This window comes from Narcine bancroftii, chromosome 4 (genome assembly GCF_036971445.1).
Source record: "Narcine bancroftii isolate sNarBan1 chromosome 4, sNarBan1.hap1, whole genome shotgun sequence".
NCBI lineage: Eukaryota > Metazoa > Chordata > Chondrichthyes > Torpediniformes > Narcinidae > Narcine > Narcine bancroftii.
In genome coordinates, this window is record NC_091472.1 from 65,126,624 (window position 1) to 65,146,189 (window position 19,566).

At 39.1% G+C, this 19,566-nt stretch overlaps 1 protein-coding gene across 2 annotated transcripts in view; it reads left to right on the forward strand.

Annotated features, from left to right (window-relative positions):
- Positions 1–19,566, forward strand: part of cfap36 (cilia and flagella associated protein 36) — a 99,313-nt gene that overhangs the window by 42,658 nt on the left and 37,089 nt on the right. For both annotated transcript variants that reach the window (XM_069931484.1, XM_069931483.1), the window contains exons 5-6: positions 4,825–4,912; positions 12,842–13,016. In XM_069931484.1, coding sequence (XP_069787585.1) covers positions 4,825–4,912; positions 12,842–13,016 — 263 coding nt within the window. The remainder of the gene's footprint in view (positions 1–4,824; positions 4,913–12,841; positions 13,017–19,566) is intronic.

Here is a 19,566-nt window from a genome sequence, read left to right on the forward strand (position 1 = left end):
CACTCCCCTATCTTCTTCCCACAACCTTTGATGTCCTGAGTATACAGATAGCAATCACTCTTTGCCTTAAATACACTCAATGACTTGGCCTCCATAGCTGCCCATGGAAGCAAATTCTCTGGCTAAAGAAATTCCTCTGCATCTCTGTATTAAATTCTTCAATCCTGAAGTTGTGCCTTCATGTCCCAGACTCTCCTTCTATGGAAAAAACAACTTTGTCATATCTATGCTGTACGGGTCTTTCAATGTTTGAAATGATCTATGAGGTCTCACTCATTCTTCTGAACTCCAAGAAGTACAATCCAAGAGCTATCAAATGTTCCTTGTATCACTTCATCCCAGGAAGCATTCTTGTGAATCTTCTTTGAATTCTTGCCTTTGCCAGTACATCTTTTCTTCAATGAGGAGCCCAAAACAGTACCCCGTACTCCAATCGAGGCCTCACCAGTACCTTCTTATAAAGCCTCAACATCATATCCCTGCTCTTGTATCCTGTTCCTCTAGATATGAATGCAAACATTGCATTTGCCTTCTTCACCAATGGTTTCACCTGGAGGTTAACTTTTAGGGTATCCTGCAAAAGGACTCCCAAGATCCTTTGCACCTCCAAATTTTGAATTTTCTCCTCATCCAAATAATAATCTGCCATTTTATTCCTTCTACCAAAGTGCTGATTGTATACTTTTCAACATTGTATTTAATTCGGTGCTTTTTTTTCCCATTCTCCTGATCTACCCAAATCTCTCTGCAGCCTCTCCATTTCCTCCTCACTACCACCACCCCCCCCCCCCCCCCCCCCGCCTATATTTGTATCATCTGCAAACTTGGTAATAAAACCATTAATTGCACAATGCAAGTCATTTACATACAATGTAAAAAGACATGGCTCCAACATGGGCTCCTGCAGAACACCACTGGTAGCCAACCAGAATAGGATCCCTTTATTCCCACTCTTTGTTTTCTGCGATCAGCCAGTGCTTTGCCCATTCTAGTATCTTTTCTGCAATTCCATGGGCTCTCATCTTGTTAAGCGGTCTTATGTGCGCCACTTTGTCAAGGCCAATTGTATAACATCCATGGCATCTCCTAGCCTGCTTGTGGTTTCCTCTTAGGTTTGTCAGGCAAGACTTTCCTTTAAGGAAACCATGCTGACTTTGGCACCTCCAGGTGCTCTATAAGATCATCCTTGACAATCAACTAGGGTGGCCAGATGTCTGATTTTAGGCCAGACATTCCGGCTTTTGAGGACTCTCTCTTCTGATCAGCACCACTACACCCCCCAAGTGGAGGACAAATTGAGAGAAAGAAACTGCAGAAAGGACAAGGGAAGGGCTCTTACCTGTCAAATGCAGTGACAGCAGTGTCCTGGGGTCCATAGGCTGTGCAGGGCCATATTTCTTGCATGCATGCGTGATTGCTGGCTGGCACATGTGCGATGGATTTGAGTGCTGGGGCCAGCCGGTGCATGCACGGTGGGTTATTTTACTTGGGGCATTTGCTGTGTGCATATTGGGCCTGCAGATGGGGGATTCAGGAATGTTTAATGCAGGGTGCAAGCACGTAGTTTTGCCGTGATCTTTGGCAGCGCTGCCTCAGTCAATGTTGAGTGGCGTGTGGAGGGCTTTGATCTTTGAAAGAGGGTGAGTGAGGCTCCATATATTTTGTTGACCATTACATAAACTTATTATGTTAATGCAATAGAGATGTGGAGTTGAAGACAGTGGTTGACATTGTTTTATTTAATAAAATTTATTGTTTTTAAATCATGGTTTAAATTTTATATTAAAAAAATTATTTTTAAAAAACTCACTGGATGATATATATGACCATGTCCTCAGGGCCAGAGCCAAGGTGGAGCATCTGTGGGCATTGAGCTATTGTGCCCACCCCCCCCACCCACAGCACTAGCGTCACTAGGGGCAGCATGCGATAGAAGCAGGCTCCCCCCACCCCTTACTGAGAGATTCTTCAAATGTCAGTTTGTGCCCCCTCCCCCCCCCCACCCTGTGGTCACCATAATGCCCCCCTATTAGACTTGTTCTGATGCCGACCATGCATGTCTTCCTTTTTGAAAGTTTGGAAATGACCACCCTATAATCAACTCCAATAACTTCACAACCACTGATGTGGGTTAACAGGTCTATCATTTCCTTTCTGGTGCTTCCCACTTTTTTTTAATAGAAGATTGTCCTTTGCAATATTTCTGTCCTCTGGAACCATGCAGTAAAGCCCCTCCAAAACTTAATCACAATTCTTACAAGGAAACAATGTAAAATTTAATCTCCAGAGGTAATTAGTTGAGAATGGTGTGCTATGAGCCCAAAGGACCCCAAAACCCAGCAGCAATAGACATTCACCAAGACAAGTAGTTTTTAAAACAAAAGTTGTTTTTAATTAACTTTAAACATGAAAACAGAATCAAAATTTAACTTATCTCTTTACTTCACTAAGCAAATTAACCCCTTTCTAATTCTAAGCATACTTGTATGATATGTGTGTAAATTTAAGAAAAGTTCTTTGGTTCACAGTTCAATCTCACTTTTCCTTCTTCCAAGTTCTCTGGTTTCAGGCAATTCTTATACTGTGCACAGAATTTAACATGCATAAAGTTCACCAAGCTTTGGTGCTCAAAAGGTAAATGGTTACCACTCAAGAAGGTTCTTGTAGGGTTTGCAGAGAGAAATTTGTTGTTCCAGGATTTCCACAACTGAGGTACCTCCATTAGTCACCTCAATGTCTTGCTGATGAAATTTGCCCCATCAGGGTTTTCCAGATGATAACCTCTTTCTTCAATCAGGGTTTTCCAGATGATAACCTCTTTCTTCAGGCTACCACCACAGAGTTCCATTCTGTTCCTCTAATTCCAAGAGAAATATCAGACAGAGAGCACTTCTAGCTATCCACTGCTCTGGAACCACGCACGCACGCACGCACGCACGCACGCACGCACGCACGCACGCACGCACGCACGCACGCACGCACGCACGCACGCACGCACGCACGCACGCACGCACGCAGACTGCCAGAAAGCCCATGTGACTCTCTCACTTGCAAAAACCCCCACCCTCTTCAGCAAACCACAGGAGCTCTTCTCTCTTGGTCAAGCTGTTGTCTTAGATAAACAAAACCCAGGAGTGACCTTTCTGTGACCACCCTGTAGGCACTTGCAAACAGCTAGTTTGTCTCCTCCAAAACAATGGCTATTCATTTCATGACATCATTTCAATTAGCACCTACTTGTGAAATGTGCACTAAAAGTCCCCATAGATCCTGCAATGTTACTGAATATGAATTCTTCAGTCTTTCAAATAAGATCTGTTTCTCCCAAATATATACACTCCATTACAGGTGTCTAAATTGGAGATGGTATAAATGAATGTTGCTTTATTTACTTTGATAGATAAAACTGGAGTTAATTTATTTAAAAACTTCATCGACTCTTTATGAATTGGTGCAATTAACTAATCTACATCATGCTAATTCAGAATTTGATAGATTTACTTTTTGTACCTCTGCATAAGTAAGCTGACCACAGATTTGACGGACAGTGCATGACTACAATACCTTGAATGATGAAAACACTGCTTTTTTTTGTTGAAGTGCTATCATAAATACTTTCAGAAACTGGTTCATGCATATAGACCTCTTTTTAAATATAAACAGAGATGTGGCACAGTTGATGATATTGAAATAAGTGTGTATCTTTGTGACTTGGAATTAAAATGTATAGCGCCTTCCATAATGTTTGGGACATTATTTGCCCCTGTGCTCCACAGTTTTAAATTTCTCATCAAGCAAATTGAAATGGGAGAACTATATATAAAAAGTGTTGTAATTACTACATGGTCAAACCAAAATGCATTCCAATAACCTTGAATTAAAAACTGGAAAGTATACTTTAATCACATACAAATTGTTTGATTGCAAATTTAAAACTGTGAAGCACATGGGCAAATAAAGGAAATAAAATTGTGTCATTCTCCCAAACATGGGGACATTGTATATAAAAATTTCCATGATACGCATTTCTGAAGAAGTCTGGTGCTTTTAATAGCCATTGAGGATTATTAATATGTTAATCAACTAGAGGGGTTGAGGGCTATTGATTTCTCTCTGATGTGTCTTATTAGGAACTTTATATCGAAAAGCTGCTGTGTGTAATTTGATCATCATGGATTACAGGTGTACGCAAATTATTAGCTATTGTAAATGAAATAGTTTCTTCTCTTGTAAAATTTGTAAAATATTTCACATAAAACATTTTATTTTTCAGGTGAAATTAATACATTTGCTATAAAAACAAAGGAAAATGTATTTTAAAGTTGTTTAAGCCTTTGAGTGAAAGTTAAGCTAAGACCTGACATTTCAACACTTCATATTAAAATCAAAGGAAAAATTCACTTGATAGAAAGAAAGACATTTGATCTGTGTAATCAGTGACTTTTTGCATGTACTTCCCCTTGTATTTATGCATCTTACTTTGTTTCAAATAATTTATCTCTTGAAGTAACATTACAGTTGTGTTACTGATCTGGATACTCCCAAATAACCTACCAACCCCATATGTCTTTGGAATGTGGGAGGAAGCTGGTCAGAAGAAACCCATGGGAACATGGGGAGAACAGACAAACTCCTCACAGTCAGTGCAGGATTTGAACATGGGGTGATGGTGTTGCGCTAACTTAAATAATAACCTAAAATGCTAAAAGTTCCCAGCAGGTTAGTTACAGTTTGTGGAGACAGATATATAGTTAATGTTTCAGGTTAATGATCTTCAAATAAAACATTACAAAATTACTACAATTTTTTTTCTTTCCCTGATAGGAGTTCTACCTGAATGTTTGACAGATGGAGAGGATAAGATCAGTGAACTGGAGCGACAGGAAATTAGGATATTGAGAGAGGTGCTAAAGTAAGTACATTTGTTGCATTACATTTCTGCTTTTGAATTATTTGTTAAAATTAATTAAATGAACAAGAGTAGAGCTATATAAAATAATAGTGACCAGGCTTAATTATTGTTATCAATTGTATATTGGAATGTATAATCAATTTTTAAAAATTAGGTTCTTTCCAGGTGGATTGATTAATATTTCAGTCTATTATCACATCGTTCAAACTTGTGCCAATAACAGTAACTAGAATGTTAAGCTGTCATTTTACTGGGCATCAATGATAGAGGCCATATATGGAGGACCGATGTCTTATAGATGCAAATTTTAACTTGCATCTGTTGGATGTTTCTGAACAACTGTGTCTTTCAATGATACACGAGGAGGTCTGCTAGAGTGAGAGACTTCTTTTAGAGTCATAGAGTTATACAGCCTTTGAATTATTCAGCCTTTGAGTGAAAGCCTTTGGCCCAACCTGTCCAAAGTGACCAAATTAGTCCAATTTACTTGCATTTAGTCCATATCTTCTCGACTTTTCTGCTTCGTGAATGCCTTTTGAACATTATTATCCCTGGTTCTACCACTTTCTCTAACAGCACATTCCAACACCACCCTTTGAATGAAGAATGTGCCCCTCTTTCCTTTTAAATATTTCCCCTATTACCTTAAATCTGCTCTCATGTACTTGGTTAATTGACATGGTATGTAGTCACTGGTTAATAGAGGAAGTAATTAGTCCAATCCTGCATGAAAGCATTATATGCAGATTCAAACAATGAGGGAGGCTTGTATTGGTGATCATCTGCTTCCATCATTGCTGAAGATACCAAAGTTAATCAGATTGCTGTTTCAAATTGATATTAAGAATTGCGAGTCTCAGCACAAGTCTGACATCATCACCTCAAAGTTTATGCACAAAGTGGGGTGGTGTTGTATGATTTCTTGATACAGTGTCCAATTTTATGAAGCACTCCAATTTCTACCATTTATTTTATTGTAACCGTGGTGATTTGAGACTTGTTGTAAATATCATCTTTAGGGACAGGAAGAACTGTATAACAAGAATATATAATATTTAAAAAAGTATTCTTGCCAAGTAGAAACATACAGTTTAAATGGGTTTGACAAACTTCAACTTCATTTTTAATGGCATTGTATGAAAATTGATTGCTATGAATTATTAATCACATAAGGAAAAATGGAAAAGTTCATGCTATTTTATTCTGAAGGATATCGCATCCTCAGTATATTAACATGATATGTTGGTTCTGTCCTCTATTTATTAGCATGGTTTATTCATGTAATTGATTAAAGTAATCATCTTAGAAATTCTTCAGTGTCTAATATCAAGCAAAAATTCTTACAAAATTTGCTTAACATAAGCATAATACTGGGCAGCATGGTCAGTGCAACCCAATTACAGTGCCAGTGACCTGAGTTCAAATCTGGTGCTGTCTGTCCATTCTCCTGTGTCTGCATGGGTTTCCTCTGGGTGCTCCAGTTTCCTCCCACCCTTCAATTCATATAAGGATTGTAGGTTAATTGGGGTATATGGGTGGTACAGGCTCAATGGCTGAATCCACGCTGTTGAAGATCCAACTGCGCTGGGTAGGTCATGTCTCCAGAATGGAGGACCATCGCCTCCCCAAGATTGTGTTATATGGCGAGCTCTCCACTGGCCATCGTGTCAGAGGTGCACCAAAGAAGAGGTACAAGGACTGCCTAAAGAAATCTCTTGGTGCTTGCCACATTGACCACTGCCAGTGGGCTGATATCGCCTCAAACCGTGCATCTTGGCGCCTCACAGTTCTGCGGGCAGCAACCTCCTTTGAAGAAGACCGCAGAGCCCACCTCACTGACAAAAGACAAAGGAGGAAAAACCCAACACCCAACCCCAACCAACCAATTTTCCCCTGCAACCGCTGCAACCGTATCTGCCTGTCCCGCATCAGACTTGTCAGCCACAAACGAGCCTGCTGCTGACTTGGACATTTACCCCTCCATAAATCTTCGTCCGTGAAGCCAAGCCAAAGATGATAAACAAAAAACTCAAGTCAAGACAACACACGTATAAAATTGAAAAAAAAAATTAAGAACTAAACAAAGATATTATGAATTGGGAGTGAAAGCACATAAAGTCTTGTCCTGGCAATTGAAAGCCGAGGAAAGTTCAAGAACAATTAATTAAATTCAGACTGAAGTGAGCTCAGTCTCATATAATCCAACAGAAATGAATGACACATTTAAACAGTTCTTTACAAATTTATACAAATCAGAATCCTCAGAAGACCTGACTACAGTTTGAACTGCCCAAACTTGACTAAGAAGATCAAACAAATCTGGACCTCCTCTTTACCCAAAAGAAATTGAAAAAGTCTGAGCCTTACAGTCCAATAAATTACAGGGGAGGACAGTTTCCAGCCAAAATTTTATAGAGAATTTAAGAACTTGCTAATACACCTCATCTTGGATATAATTCATTTGGTGTCTAAAACCAAACTCTCCCTGAATCATTTTCTACTGCCATAATTACTGTGAATCATTTGAAAAAAAGAGACCTATTAAAATGCTCTTCATTTCAGCCCATTTCATTATTTAACTCAGATTATAAATTGACTAACAGGCTTGGCCAATACTTGCCAAAATTAATAAATCCAGACCTGAATAGCTTTATTTTGAAATGCTAATCAGCCAACAACCTATGTAGGCTCTTTAATATTATCCATTATGCAAAGTCTGAAGCTGAACTGAGTGTCGCTATGGCTCTGGATGCTGAGAAAGTCTTTGGCAGGCTGGAATGGCCATATTTGTTTAGTGTCTTGGCCAAGATCAGGTGTGGACAACTGTTTATTAGCTAGGCTAAAATTCTTCATCACAGACTCAAAACCAGGGTCACCACTAATAGACAGATCTCAGCAACATTCCCTTTGAGCAGGTTGAGTCGACAGGATTGTCCCTTATCTCTAGGACTTTTTGTCTTGACTTTTGAGCCCTTAGCAGAGGCAATTAGACAAGACTTGGATATAAAGGGTTTTAAAATGGGTCAGACAAATCACAAAATTATTCTATGGCAAATGATGTAATCCTGTATTTGACAGATCCAGTTAATTCACTTACTAAATTACCGACTTTATTAAAAGTTTATGGCGAAGTTTCAGGATACAAGGTAAACTAGGGAAAAAAGTGAAATTATCCCACTAACAAATTTTGATTACATCGAGTTACCAGCAAACAAGCCCATTCAAGTGGTCCTCTGGTGACATTAAATACCTTGGAATAATGGTTGATAATGACCTACAGAATTTATATAAGCTTAATTGCCTCCTGTTACATAATAAAATTGAAGAAGATTTGAATAGGTGGGTCATCACTCATCACTCTAATTGGCAGAGTCAACTGTGTGAAGATGAGTATGCTGAGACTGCAGTATCTTTTCCAGTTCTTGCCCATTCTACTACCCCAAACCTTTTTTAAAACCCTTAATAAGTATGTTGGGCAGTTTATATGGAACTGTAAAGTAACCAGCATATCCATGGAAAAGTTAACACTGTTTTCTAGATTAGGAAGCATCGGTTGCCTAGTTTCAAATAATATTATTTGGCAGCCCAAATGAGATTTATTTCTTCATATTTTTTGAGGGTGATGCCCCTTCCTGGGTACAAATTGGATTGCACTCCTTAAAATAGGTGTACAATGATTTTATTTATAAATGGATTTCCAGAATTATAACCAACAGGACAGACAACCCCCATTTTAAAACACTTGGTTAAAATGTGGTGTGAGACCAATGGAGGCTCTGGACTGAAAAGAGGATTGTCACTGAAAACACCTTTAACACAAAATGAACTTATACCCATGACTTTGAACAACAAAATTCTGGAAGCCTTGTACCATAATGAGATAGACTGTCTAGAAGATTGCTATGAAAAAGGACTTTTCATGTCTTTTGAACAGTTGAAGAAGAAATATAATTTGTTCAACAAGACCTTCTTTTGTTACCTCTAGTTAAAATCCTTCCTTATGGCCAATTTAGGCCCTGAAATGACTTTACCAGGACTTAATGAAATGGAGAAACTATTCCATGAAGAAAATGTATACAAATGTATTTTTAGAATGTACTTTTTATTAATGAATGAGAACCCAAAGCCAGGTTTGCATAAATCTAGAGTGAGATGGGAATCAGATTTAGACATAACAATTGATGAACAACACCAGGAAGTATCAGGTAAGTTTATTGACTACTATCAATGCCAGGTGTAGATTGATCCACTATAATTTTCTCCATCAGCTGTACCTCACCCCACAGAAATTACACCAATATAAACCTGAGTTATCAGAGATGTGCTTTAAGTGTTGGATAGAGGTTGGTTCCTTCTTTCATTCTACCTGGCTCTGCATGAAGGTGAGACTCTTCTGGTATTACCTGTGTGATATCCTAACTAACATCACAGGAGTCACCTTCCCATTAGACCCATAGTTTTGTCTTCTGGGGAATTTTACAAATGTTATTAGATCGGTAACTAAATTCCAAATTAAATTCACAGAAATTACCTTGTGTTTGGCCAAGGAAATGAATAGCAGTATCATGGAAATCTGATTCCCATCTCCTCATTGATAGGTGGTCTTCAGAAATGAAAAGCTGCATTCCACTTGAAAAGGTCACATACAGTCTTAGGAGGGGATATGATAACTTCCTACAAGTCTGGCAGCCATTTTTAGGATATATCAATACCTCACTAGCACCACCATAGGGTTATGACCACTACTGACCAGCCAGCAGACTTCTGTAAAGATTTTAGTATTGTGATACCATCATGGTTCTATGTGTTTTACTGTATGAACTGATGAAGGGATTTTTCTATTTTTATTTTTTCTTCTCCTGGTTTAATTGGACGTACAGAAGGGAGGGGATGTGGAGGGATGGGTTTTCTTGATGTTTTGTATTTTGTATAGTTGTTGATTGTTGAATATATTTAAAATGATAAATAAAATATTACCAAAAATAACAATGGTTTCTCTTCAAATTGATGAACCATTGTCAAGAAGGGTGTCCATTGACTTTCTTGCAGAGCAAATGAAAGATCTGGTTGAGAATGAGGTAACTTGAAGTGGCTTGTAATCAAAACTTGGTGAGCACATTTGGAAATGTTCTGGAAAGCATTGATTTCAAAAGGCAAAATTGATGTCTATTCAATTTGATAGATTAAGGGACTGACTACATCTTGGAATATGAGATTTTAATGACCAAATTGTTTCTTTTAATTACGTCAAATTGGTCGAGAACTTGCAGTTCTTTTGATGCCAGAACCAGTAGTTAAATACCAGAGCACCCAGAGGACACCCATGCAGACATGGGGAGAACATACAAACTCCTTGCAATTGGTGGCAGATTCAAGACCTGGTTGCTGGCACTGAAACAGTGTAGGGTTAACTACTATGCTAACTTGATTTTTAGAAATGTTTGAATTAAGTTGATGAGTGATGTGCTGTCCCAGTCCTGCACACTATGCACTAAGTAATTCATTGATATGATTGTATCAATTATGCCACTTACAGTAGAAGTCCAAGATTCCGGATGACAGAAATCTGGACCACCGAGAATCCGGACCTTTTGAAAATTCTCAAACTTTTAAAATTTAGGCTTTTGTGTGCATACATGCATAAGTGCCACAGATGCACAGTGGCATTTTTATTTTGCTTTAAAACTGCTCATTTTGCTAGAAGATGCATGTTGTATTTGCTAATGAATAAACTTTCTTCTTTAGTCCTCCTTAAATTTGAATTTTAAAATTATTGCCCGAGAATCCAGAAAATCCAAAAATTCGGACCAACTCAATCCCAGAGCAGTCTGGATTCAGACTTCTACTGTACTCAACTGTCATCAAATTATTTTTTAGTTTTGCTTTTACATTTCTACAAAAACAGAAACTTTTGCACTTTCATTTGTAGCATATTGACTAATGCCAATACGATTAAAATATATGAAAGTAAGAGAAAAAGTTCAACATCCCACAAATGACCTAGCCTCATCAGGCACTTTGTATTCATGGAAGAATCTATGATTCCTACATTGGCCTTAGCAGACATCAGAGAGCCACAAAACTGGAATTGAAGCAAGACGTCATCACTGTTGAGAGGAATATATCTGCACATCAAACCTGGTTTCTCCTCTTTTTTTCCTGCTCCCCCCCCACCCCAACCTCACCCTTGATTTGATTCCATCAGTGTAATTCAGTAATCTCTTCTCATGCATGTTTATCTTGACTTTGTCTGTCCTTCTCACCTGAGCAATTACTCTTGTAGCAAGTTATATTATCTGGATAAATACTTTTTTTTTATTTCTTGATGGCATGTAGTTTTACTATTACCCACTAGTAGAGATGCTCTATAACCCCCTTTTATGATTTTGAAGTGTCCTTCAGACTTCTCTTTATATTTCTCTGATAAATGTAACCTCTGATTTCTGGTGCCACTCACGTCCTTTTGGCCCAGTCTCCAAGGTCTCCATAATCCAGAACAGGATGGATTATTCTGTATGGTCAAGCAAAGGTTTGACATTTCCAGTTTTTATTTCTAACTCTCTTTTTTTAATACAAAAATTTAAAGCCCAGGCCCAAAACATTGGTTACCTTTTTCTTCCTGTGGATGCTACATGACCTGTCATTTGTGTATTGCCCTATTTGGTATTTTGCTTGGTTGCCAATTACAGCCTCTCTTCAGTGTGTGGGGAAAGCAGGACATTAAGAACTATGTGGCCACAAAAGAACAATCCAGGGCATTCCACAAGAAGCAAATGTAAGGCACTGGCCTGTTTAAGCAAGATTCAATAAGTATTAGCTAACAGTACTCTGATGCTACACTTGTATATTTTCTTGCAATGTACTGATACAATCAATCAGAACAAGGGGTTTTGCCTTTTAAGTTTGATTAGTTTATTTAATACATCTTCATTTCATATGTTGTTTTTATCATTTCTGATTTTTTTTTTATATCCGCAACATAGCCATCTCTTTGGACAAATCCTGAAGTGAAATAAATAAATGTTCCTTTTATTTTAAACTGCTCCCTCTCTTACTCTGATCAATTTATCTCCTAGATCATCTTGCCTTTGTTTAAACTTCCTTTTCTCTTTTTATTCTCCTATCTTTATGTACTTGGCATTTAGCTGTTGTCGTGTTTTTCCCTCACGTTCCGTATATTTTTTATGCTCACTTTTGAACACAGTTTTAAATGTTACTTGTTGCTGTCTGACATTGTTATTTGGTATTGCTATTATTCATTTTATTTTTCTGCTCTGCTCTTGGTCTCTCAAGTCAGACTTGTAATCTTTGAACTTTGTCTTGATTGTGTCCTTATAACCTTCCTGATTGTACAGTGGTTTCTTTGGCTTGGATAGTACATTTTTTCTGTTCCTATTCATTCTGCATTACCAGATCTAGAAGCAAATTTGACATTGTTGAGATTCTTGCATTCGTGTTCATATTTTGTTCCAGGTGCTCTTGGCCTGACTCTTTTGGCCAGTTAATTTCAAGGTATTATGATCATTTTTTTCATATTTATGTATATTTGTCCCTCCACTTTTCCATTATTAGGTGATGGTCTCTTGTGTAATTGGTATTTTGTTGTGCTTTCCGACATCTATAAGACCATGAGAGATTGGAGCAAAATTAAGCCATCCAGACTGACGTATTCTTCCTTTTAATCCAATTTTCCTGCCTTTTCTCCATAACTTTTAATCAAGAACCTATCATCCTCTCCTTTGATCTAGCTAATGATTTGGCCATCAGAGCTGTCTGTGGCAATGAATTCCATAAATTTATCACCCTCTGGCTGAAGAAATGTCTCCTCATCTCTGTTCTAAAGGGATGTCCTTTTATTCTGAGACTGCCCTCTGCTTCTTGACTTTCATTAGTGAAAAAATTTTCTCCATTTTTTTAAAATTTCTTCAGACAATCTAAAGATGAGTATGAAAAGGAGATGGCTAAAAGATATGATGCAGAAATGGGAGCTAAAGCTGGAGCAGTAATACATAGTAACTTGGAGAAATCAATTATGGAAAATGCTGAACAAGAAGCAGCTCGATTATCCAGACAACACCAACATGGAAAGGAGAATTTAGAGCAGGTAATAATATTTCATTGCAGTAGTACTTTGCAGTTGAGATGAAGTATTCTGTTACATTAAATAGGAATTTTGTTTTCATATTTGATGCATTTTAATGTGGATAAATCCCCAAGCCCTAGCCAAGGTATTGTGGGAAGCTGCAGAATAAATTCCTGAGGCCCTGGTGGAGATATTTGCATCATCTTTAGCCACAGGTGAAGTTCTGTAAGACTGGAGGTTAGCTAATATGGCACCTTTCTTTAAGAAGGGCTGCAAGGACAAGTTAGGAATCTACAAGCTGATGAGCTTAATATTAATTGTGGGAAAGCTCCTGGAATGGATACTGAGGAAAAGGATCTCCCAGCATTTGGGAAGGTAAGGACTAAACATGAATAGCCAGCATTTCTCAAAAATTTGATTTAGTTTTGTGAAGAAATGACAAAGAAGATTGATGAGGGAAGTGTGGTGGGTGTTGTCTGCATAGACTTTAGCAAGGGCTTTGGCAAGGTACCACATGGTAGGCTGGTCCAGAATGTTGGATCACATGGGATACCGGGTGAGGAAGCAAACTGGATTCCAATTGTGATCAAAGGAGTTAGAGGAGGCTAAGGGAGGTTTTTCCAGATTGGAGGACTGTGACCATTGGTGTGGCAAGAAATCTATTCTGGATTCTCAATTTGGATGACAAAATCATTAATGTGGTTAGTTAGTTTATAAATAATACCAAAATTAATAGAAGTGAGACAGTGAGGAAGACTTTCTAAGAGTACAATATAATGAACAACTGGGTAAGTGGGCCAAAGAATGACAGATAGAATTTACTTATGACAAGTGCAAGATGTTGCATTTTAATAAGTCAAATCAGGGCAGGGTATGCGCAGGGTAGCAGGACCCTGGAGAGTTGTAGAACAGCGAGATCTAGCGATACAGTACATGTATAACCTGCTTTATGAAGGAAGAGTGTTCCTGAGAAACTGTTTGTAAATGGAAAATTTGTAAATCGAAGACCCATTGACTACTATTGGAAGCAATTTTCGTAAAAGCGAAAACCCATAATAAGTTCTTCGTAAAAGCAAACAGTTTCTTTGTATGTGAATTTTCGTAATACGAGTATTCATAAAGCAGGGTTTATCTGTACATAATTTCTTGAAAGTTGCAACATGGGTATAAGGAGTAGTGAAGAAGGCATTAGGTATTTTTGTTTTTATTGATCAGGATATTGAATACAGGAATTGCATGTCATGTCATATTACAGCTGTTCAAGATACTGGTGAGACCCAGTATTAAGTATTCTGGCAGTTCTGCTCACCCAGCTATATGAATGATATTGTTTAACTAGAAAGGATGCAGCAAAGTTTAATGAGGATTTTGCCAGGACTAGACAGCTTCAGGATTAGAATTTATTGTCATGAACATGTCACAAAGTTTGTTGTTTTGTGGCAGAATAGCAGGTACAATTATTGCCACTATTTGAAAAAATAAATCATTGCAAAAAGAAGAGAAATTGAAGTAGTGTCTGTGGTTCATTGTCCATTCAGAAATCTGATAGCAAAGGGGAAGATGCTGTGTTTGAACCACTGAGTGTTCATTCTCAGGCTCCTTCCTTCCTTCCTTATGGTAGCAGTGCGAAGAGGGCATGGCTTGATGATGGTCCTTGAGGATGGAAGCTGCTTTCTTGAGACACAGCCTCTTGTAGATATCCTAGGTGTAGTGAAGTCTGATGCCCTTGATGGTGCTGGCCAAATTCACAACTCTCTGTAGACCTTTCCAATGCCATGGGTCTAATCGCCACTTGCAAAGCTGGCCAAATAGCCATGCAATGCCATGGACCAATTCGCAGCGCACAGGGCAGTTAGGGACTTGCCCATAAGGTGACGCGGGGCTCCCGTTGTCTCAACTTAAAGCCCCACGCTCTTGGCATGTGTCAGGGGAGATGTGATGATGCCACTTCTGGCCCCTAGTGTCTGAGCCTGAGATAACTTAAAAAGAGAGGCAAGCTTGATAAATGTTTTTCTTCTTGACTAACTACTGTGCCCAGTGCTGCTAAGATTCAGCTGAAGCTTTAATCCACAACTGCAGTTAACATGGCAGTAGGAGTTCCCCTGCTCCCTTTCTGGGCTCACCAGCCTTGCGTATGGCTCAACCAGGCTGAGACCCAGTTCCCCCTTCTTGGCATAAGTTTTGGCATGTCGTCGGAGCACTGAACGCTGCTACAGCAGCTAAGGTGAGCAAATTTATTGGCCACCCCTTGGTAGAAAATCAGTACACCATGTTCTGGCAGTTCCTGCTGGACACCTTGGAATTAACCAGGCACGAATGTGGCATGCAGCTCTTGAATATGGAAGGCCTGGGCGACAGAAATCCATCTGATTTGATGAACAAAATGCTCGCACTACCAGACGGCCATTCCAATTGTTTTTTCTTTGAGACCCTATTCCTGGCGAAGCTCCTGGGTCACGTCTCCATACTGATATCGAATGTGGATTTCAGTCGTCCCCATGAAGTAGTCCGGGAGGATATTAGACTCTACTGCACACCAAGGCAAGACTCCGCCCGTATATAACCCGTGTTCTTGGCAGAGACAGCTCCTGTGCCCTGCGTACTGCCTGTAGCTGTCAAAACTAGGAGGGAAGAGCATACTGACAGGTGCCGAGAGTGTTTTTTTTACCACCTCCGGTGGGGGAAAAATGCCTGCAGATGCATGCCCCCATGTACCTACCATGGCTGTGGTGTCAGGAACTAACAAAGCCAGTCACCAGTAGTGGCCTCAACAGGTGGTATGAGCACTAGCCTCCTCTATCTCCATGACGAAGCTCATGAGCGCAAATTTCTCGTATTCACGGGTGCCAAACTCAATTTGGTCCCACCCACATATTTCAAGAAGACACATAAGCAGTAGGGACCTGCCCTTCAAGCTGCGAACGAAACTTCCATCCCCAGCTTTGGCACACGACGCATCACAATTAAGATAGGGGAGGCGGCATTCCATTGGGATTTCATTTTGGCTTCCATCGCACAGCCCATCTTGGGTGCAGATTTCCTCTCGGCCCACAACCTGCTCATTGACGTTAAGTGAAGGAAGCTAGTCAACATCACTACTTTCTAAATGTACCCTCTGACAAGCAAGAAATGACCAGTCTCCCGATTTGGGGTGCACGCCCTATGCACTGACACATGCTCGGTCCTAAATTCAGTGCCTTGAAAACGGCCCACAGTGTGGTCCATTACATTGACATCATGGCCCGCCAATTTACACCAGAGCTCATCGCCTCCTGTCAGATTAACTGCAGCAGGCCAAGTCAGAGTTTACTTCCATAGAGGAAGGGTATCACTTGACGTTCCAACAGCCCGTGGGCATCACTGTTACACATGGTGCCCAAGAACACAGGTGGTTGGAGACCCTGTGGCGATTACTGCAGGCTCAACAATGTGACTATGGGGGGAGGAGTCACGTGATGGAGTAGTGGCTGGTAGGGTAAAACCAGCCCTCTTCAGAAAAGAAGAAAAAAAGTTAAGAAAAGACGAAGTTCAATAAATATAAAATATAAGAAATAAAAGATAAAGTTGTAGAGAAGAGAAAGATGACACCTAAGAAGGAAAAAGTAAAAACAACGGGAAAAAAGAAGACACCGGAAAAGAAAGAAGGCCTTACCTGCACAAAGGAACAGGGAGCCGTAGTGGCGAAGAGCGCCTGATCTCCGAGGTTGGTGTCGGCCCTGTGGAGTCAAGACCTCCCGAGGAGTCGCACATGAGCAGTGCGCAATCTAAGGTAAAGGAAAACACCGACGGAGGGGGACTCAGCCAAAGAGCGGGCAACCACGGCGTGACCAGCTGAGGAACGCCCGACACCAGGGCTCTCAGCTGGAAGATGAGGAAAGCGGCAGGAGAGGGAGTGAAGTACCAGGTGAGAAAGAAAGTCGACGGGGTGAACAGCAAGAGGAGCAGCAGCAGGAGGCTCGACAGATGAGCAGCTCAGAAGGAGAGGACCAACAGCAAGGGGCCAAGCAAGAAGAGACCTGACAAAGTGAGATAAGCAGCTCATCAGAAAAAAACAGAAGAGACACAGATACAAAGAAGAAAAGAAGACACAAACACAGGTACAGACACAGAAAAAGAGGACCAAGATCTTCACAGAGAAATAGAAGGTAAAACAGATGGACAGAATATAGATAAAGCTTTTTTTGAAGAACAAATGAGAGCATTAAAAGAATGGTTGTGATTAGAATTTAGTGCAATTAAAAGAAAAATGAAAAGAACAGAAGATAAAATGCAAAGATTAGAACTAGTCATGACAGAAATAGGGAAAAGAGTAGAAAATGTGGAAGAACGAGAAACGGCTGTAGAAATGGAAGTAAACGATTTAAGAGGAAAATTGGAAGAAAGTGATTTAAAAATTAAAGAGACACAAGAATTGTTAGCTCATAAAATTGATATGTTGGAAAATTATAGTAGGCGAAACAAGATAAAAATAGTGGGCCTAAAGGAAGATGAAGAAGGCACAGACATGAAGGAATTTATAAAAGAATGGATCCCGAAGGTCCTGGGAATGACAGAAATGCAGGAAGAAATGGAAATAGAAAGGGCACATAGAACACTAGCTCTGAAACCACAGATACATCAAAAACCAAGATCCATTTTAGTAAAATTTTTGAGATATACGACAAGAGAAAATATACTGGAGCGGGCAAGGAATAAAATTAGAGAAGACAATAAATCATTGGAATACAAGGGTCAAAAAATATTTTTTTACCCAGACATGTTTTGAACTGTTAATGAAGAGAAAGGAGTTTAATACAGCAAAATCGATCCTATGGGGGGGAAAAAAGGTTATAAATTCATGTTAAGACATCCAGCTGTGCTTAAAATATTTATCCCCGGGAAGCACAAGAATTTGCAGAACACTTGCAGGACAAAAGGAGAGATAAAGAGATGTAATAAGAAAAGTAAACTGTAATAAAGTATCTATAAAGATGTAAAAACAATGTATATCTAAAGAACTAAAGAAGGGGAAGGGAAGGAAGGAAGTAAGGGGGAAATAAAGGGAGAACTTTGTTACATGTGTAAATAAAAGTGTTTTCTGGGGGGGGGGGAGAGAATAACCGTCACTGTGAAATCAGTTGATGCTTGCGAGCAGGATCGCAATCCAAATGGAAAGGGGAGTTGTGGTTGCCCGGCAAGGGATAAGGGGCAACCCAATGGGGGGGGGTTCATTTGGGGTTAAGGTGTTATTGGTTGTGGGGATTGTTGGAGTATTTTATGTTTTAAATGTGTTTTCATACATTGAGTTTAAAAAGGGAAAACTGAGAGATGAAAATGGGGATGGTGGTGGTGAGGAAGCGGAAATGAAGTGTAAACAGGATATGAGATGGCCACATTGAACTATATGACCATAAACGTTAATGGAATACATAAACAAATTAAAAGGAAGAGGCTATTAAGTTTACTGAAAAAAGTAAAAAATAGATATAGCATTTGTGCAGGAAATGCATCTAACTGAAGTGGAACATAACAAATTAAAGAGAGACTGGGTAGGACACGTAGCGGCAGCATCATATCAATCAAAAGCTTGAGGTATAGCTATATTAATTATTAAAAATGTACCAATCAAAATAGAGGAGGAAATAATGGATCCAGCAGGGAGGTATGTAATGATAAAGTGTCAGATATATTCAGAATTTTGGAATTTGCTCAATATATATGCACCTAATGAGGAGGATCATTTTTTTGAAGATTGTAGATACACAAGGAAATATATTGATAGGAGAGGATTTTAACCTTAATTTGGATCCAGTTTTGGATAAAACTGGACAAAAGACAAGTAAAAAGAATAAAGTGGCCAAATTTATAGTTAAATCAATGCAGGAAATGAAACTTATGGATATATGGAGGAGGCAGCACCCAAGAGAGAAGGAATGCTCATATTATTCAAGTAGGCATAAAACATACTCAAGGATTGATATGTTTTTGTTGTCGGCCCATATTCAAGGGAGAGTTAGGAAAACTGAATATAAAGCTAGATTACTATCTGATCATTCACCCCTGTTATTAGCAATAGAACTGGAGGACATCCCACCAAGAACATATAGATGGAGATTAAACTCCATGCTACTTAAAAGGCAGGAATTTAGAGAGTTTATTGAATGCCAGAATCAGTGAAAGACAAATTTATATTATGGGACGCAATGAAAGTCTTCATTAGAGGGCAGTTAATAAGTTATGTAACCAAGATGAAAAAGACTACAATTGGGAAATAGAGCAGTTGGAAAGGGAGATAGTAAGTACAGAAAAGGAACTAGTAAAAAGGGATGATATAACGAAAAGGAGAGAATTGGCGGACAAAAAAATAAAATATGAAACATTACACAAGTACAAGGTGGAGAAGAACATAATGGAAATAAAGCAAAAAAAACTAGATAAAATATTAACCTGGCAACTTAAAACAAAACAAGCTAAAAGAACTGTATTGGCATCAAGGAAAAAGGACAAATTACATATTATAACCCAATAGAGATTAATGAGAATTTTAAGGAATTTTATGAACAATTATACCAAACTGAGAACGAGGGAAAAG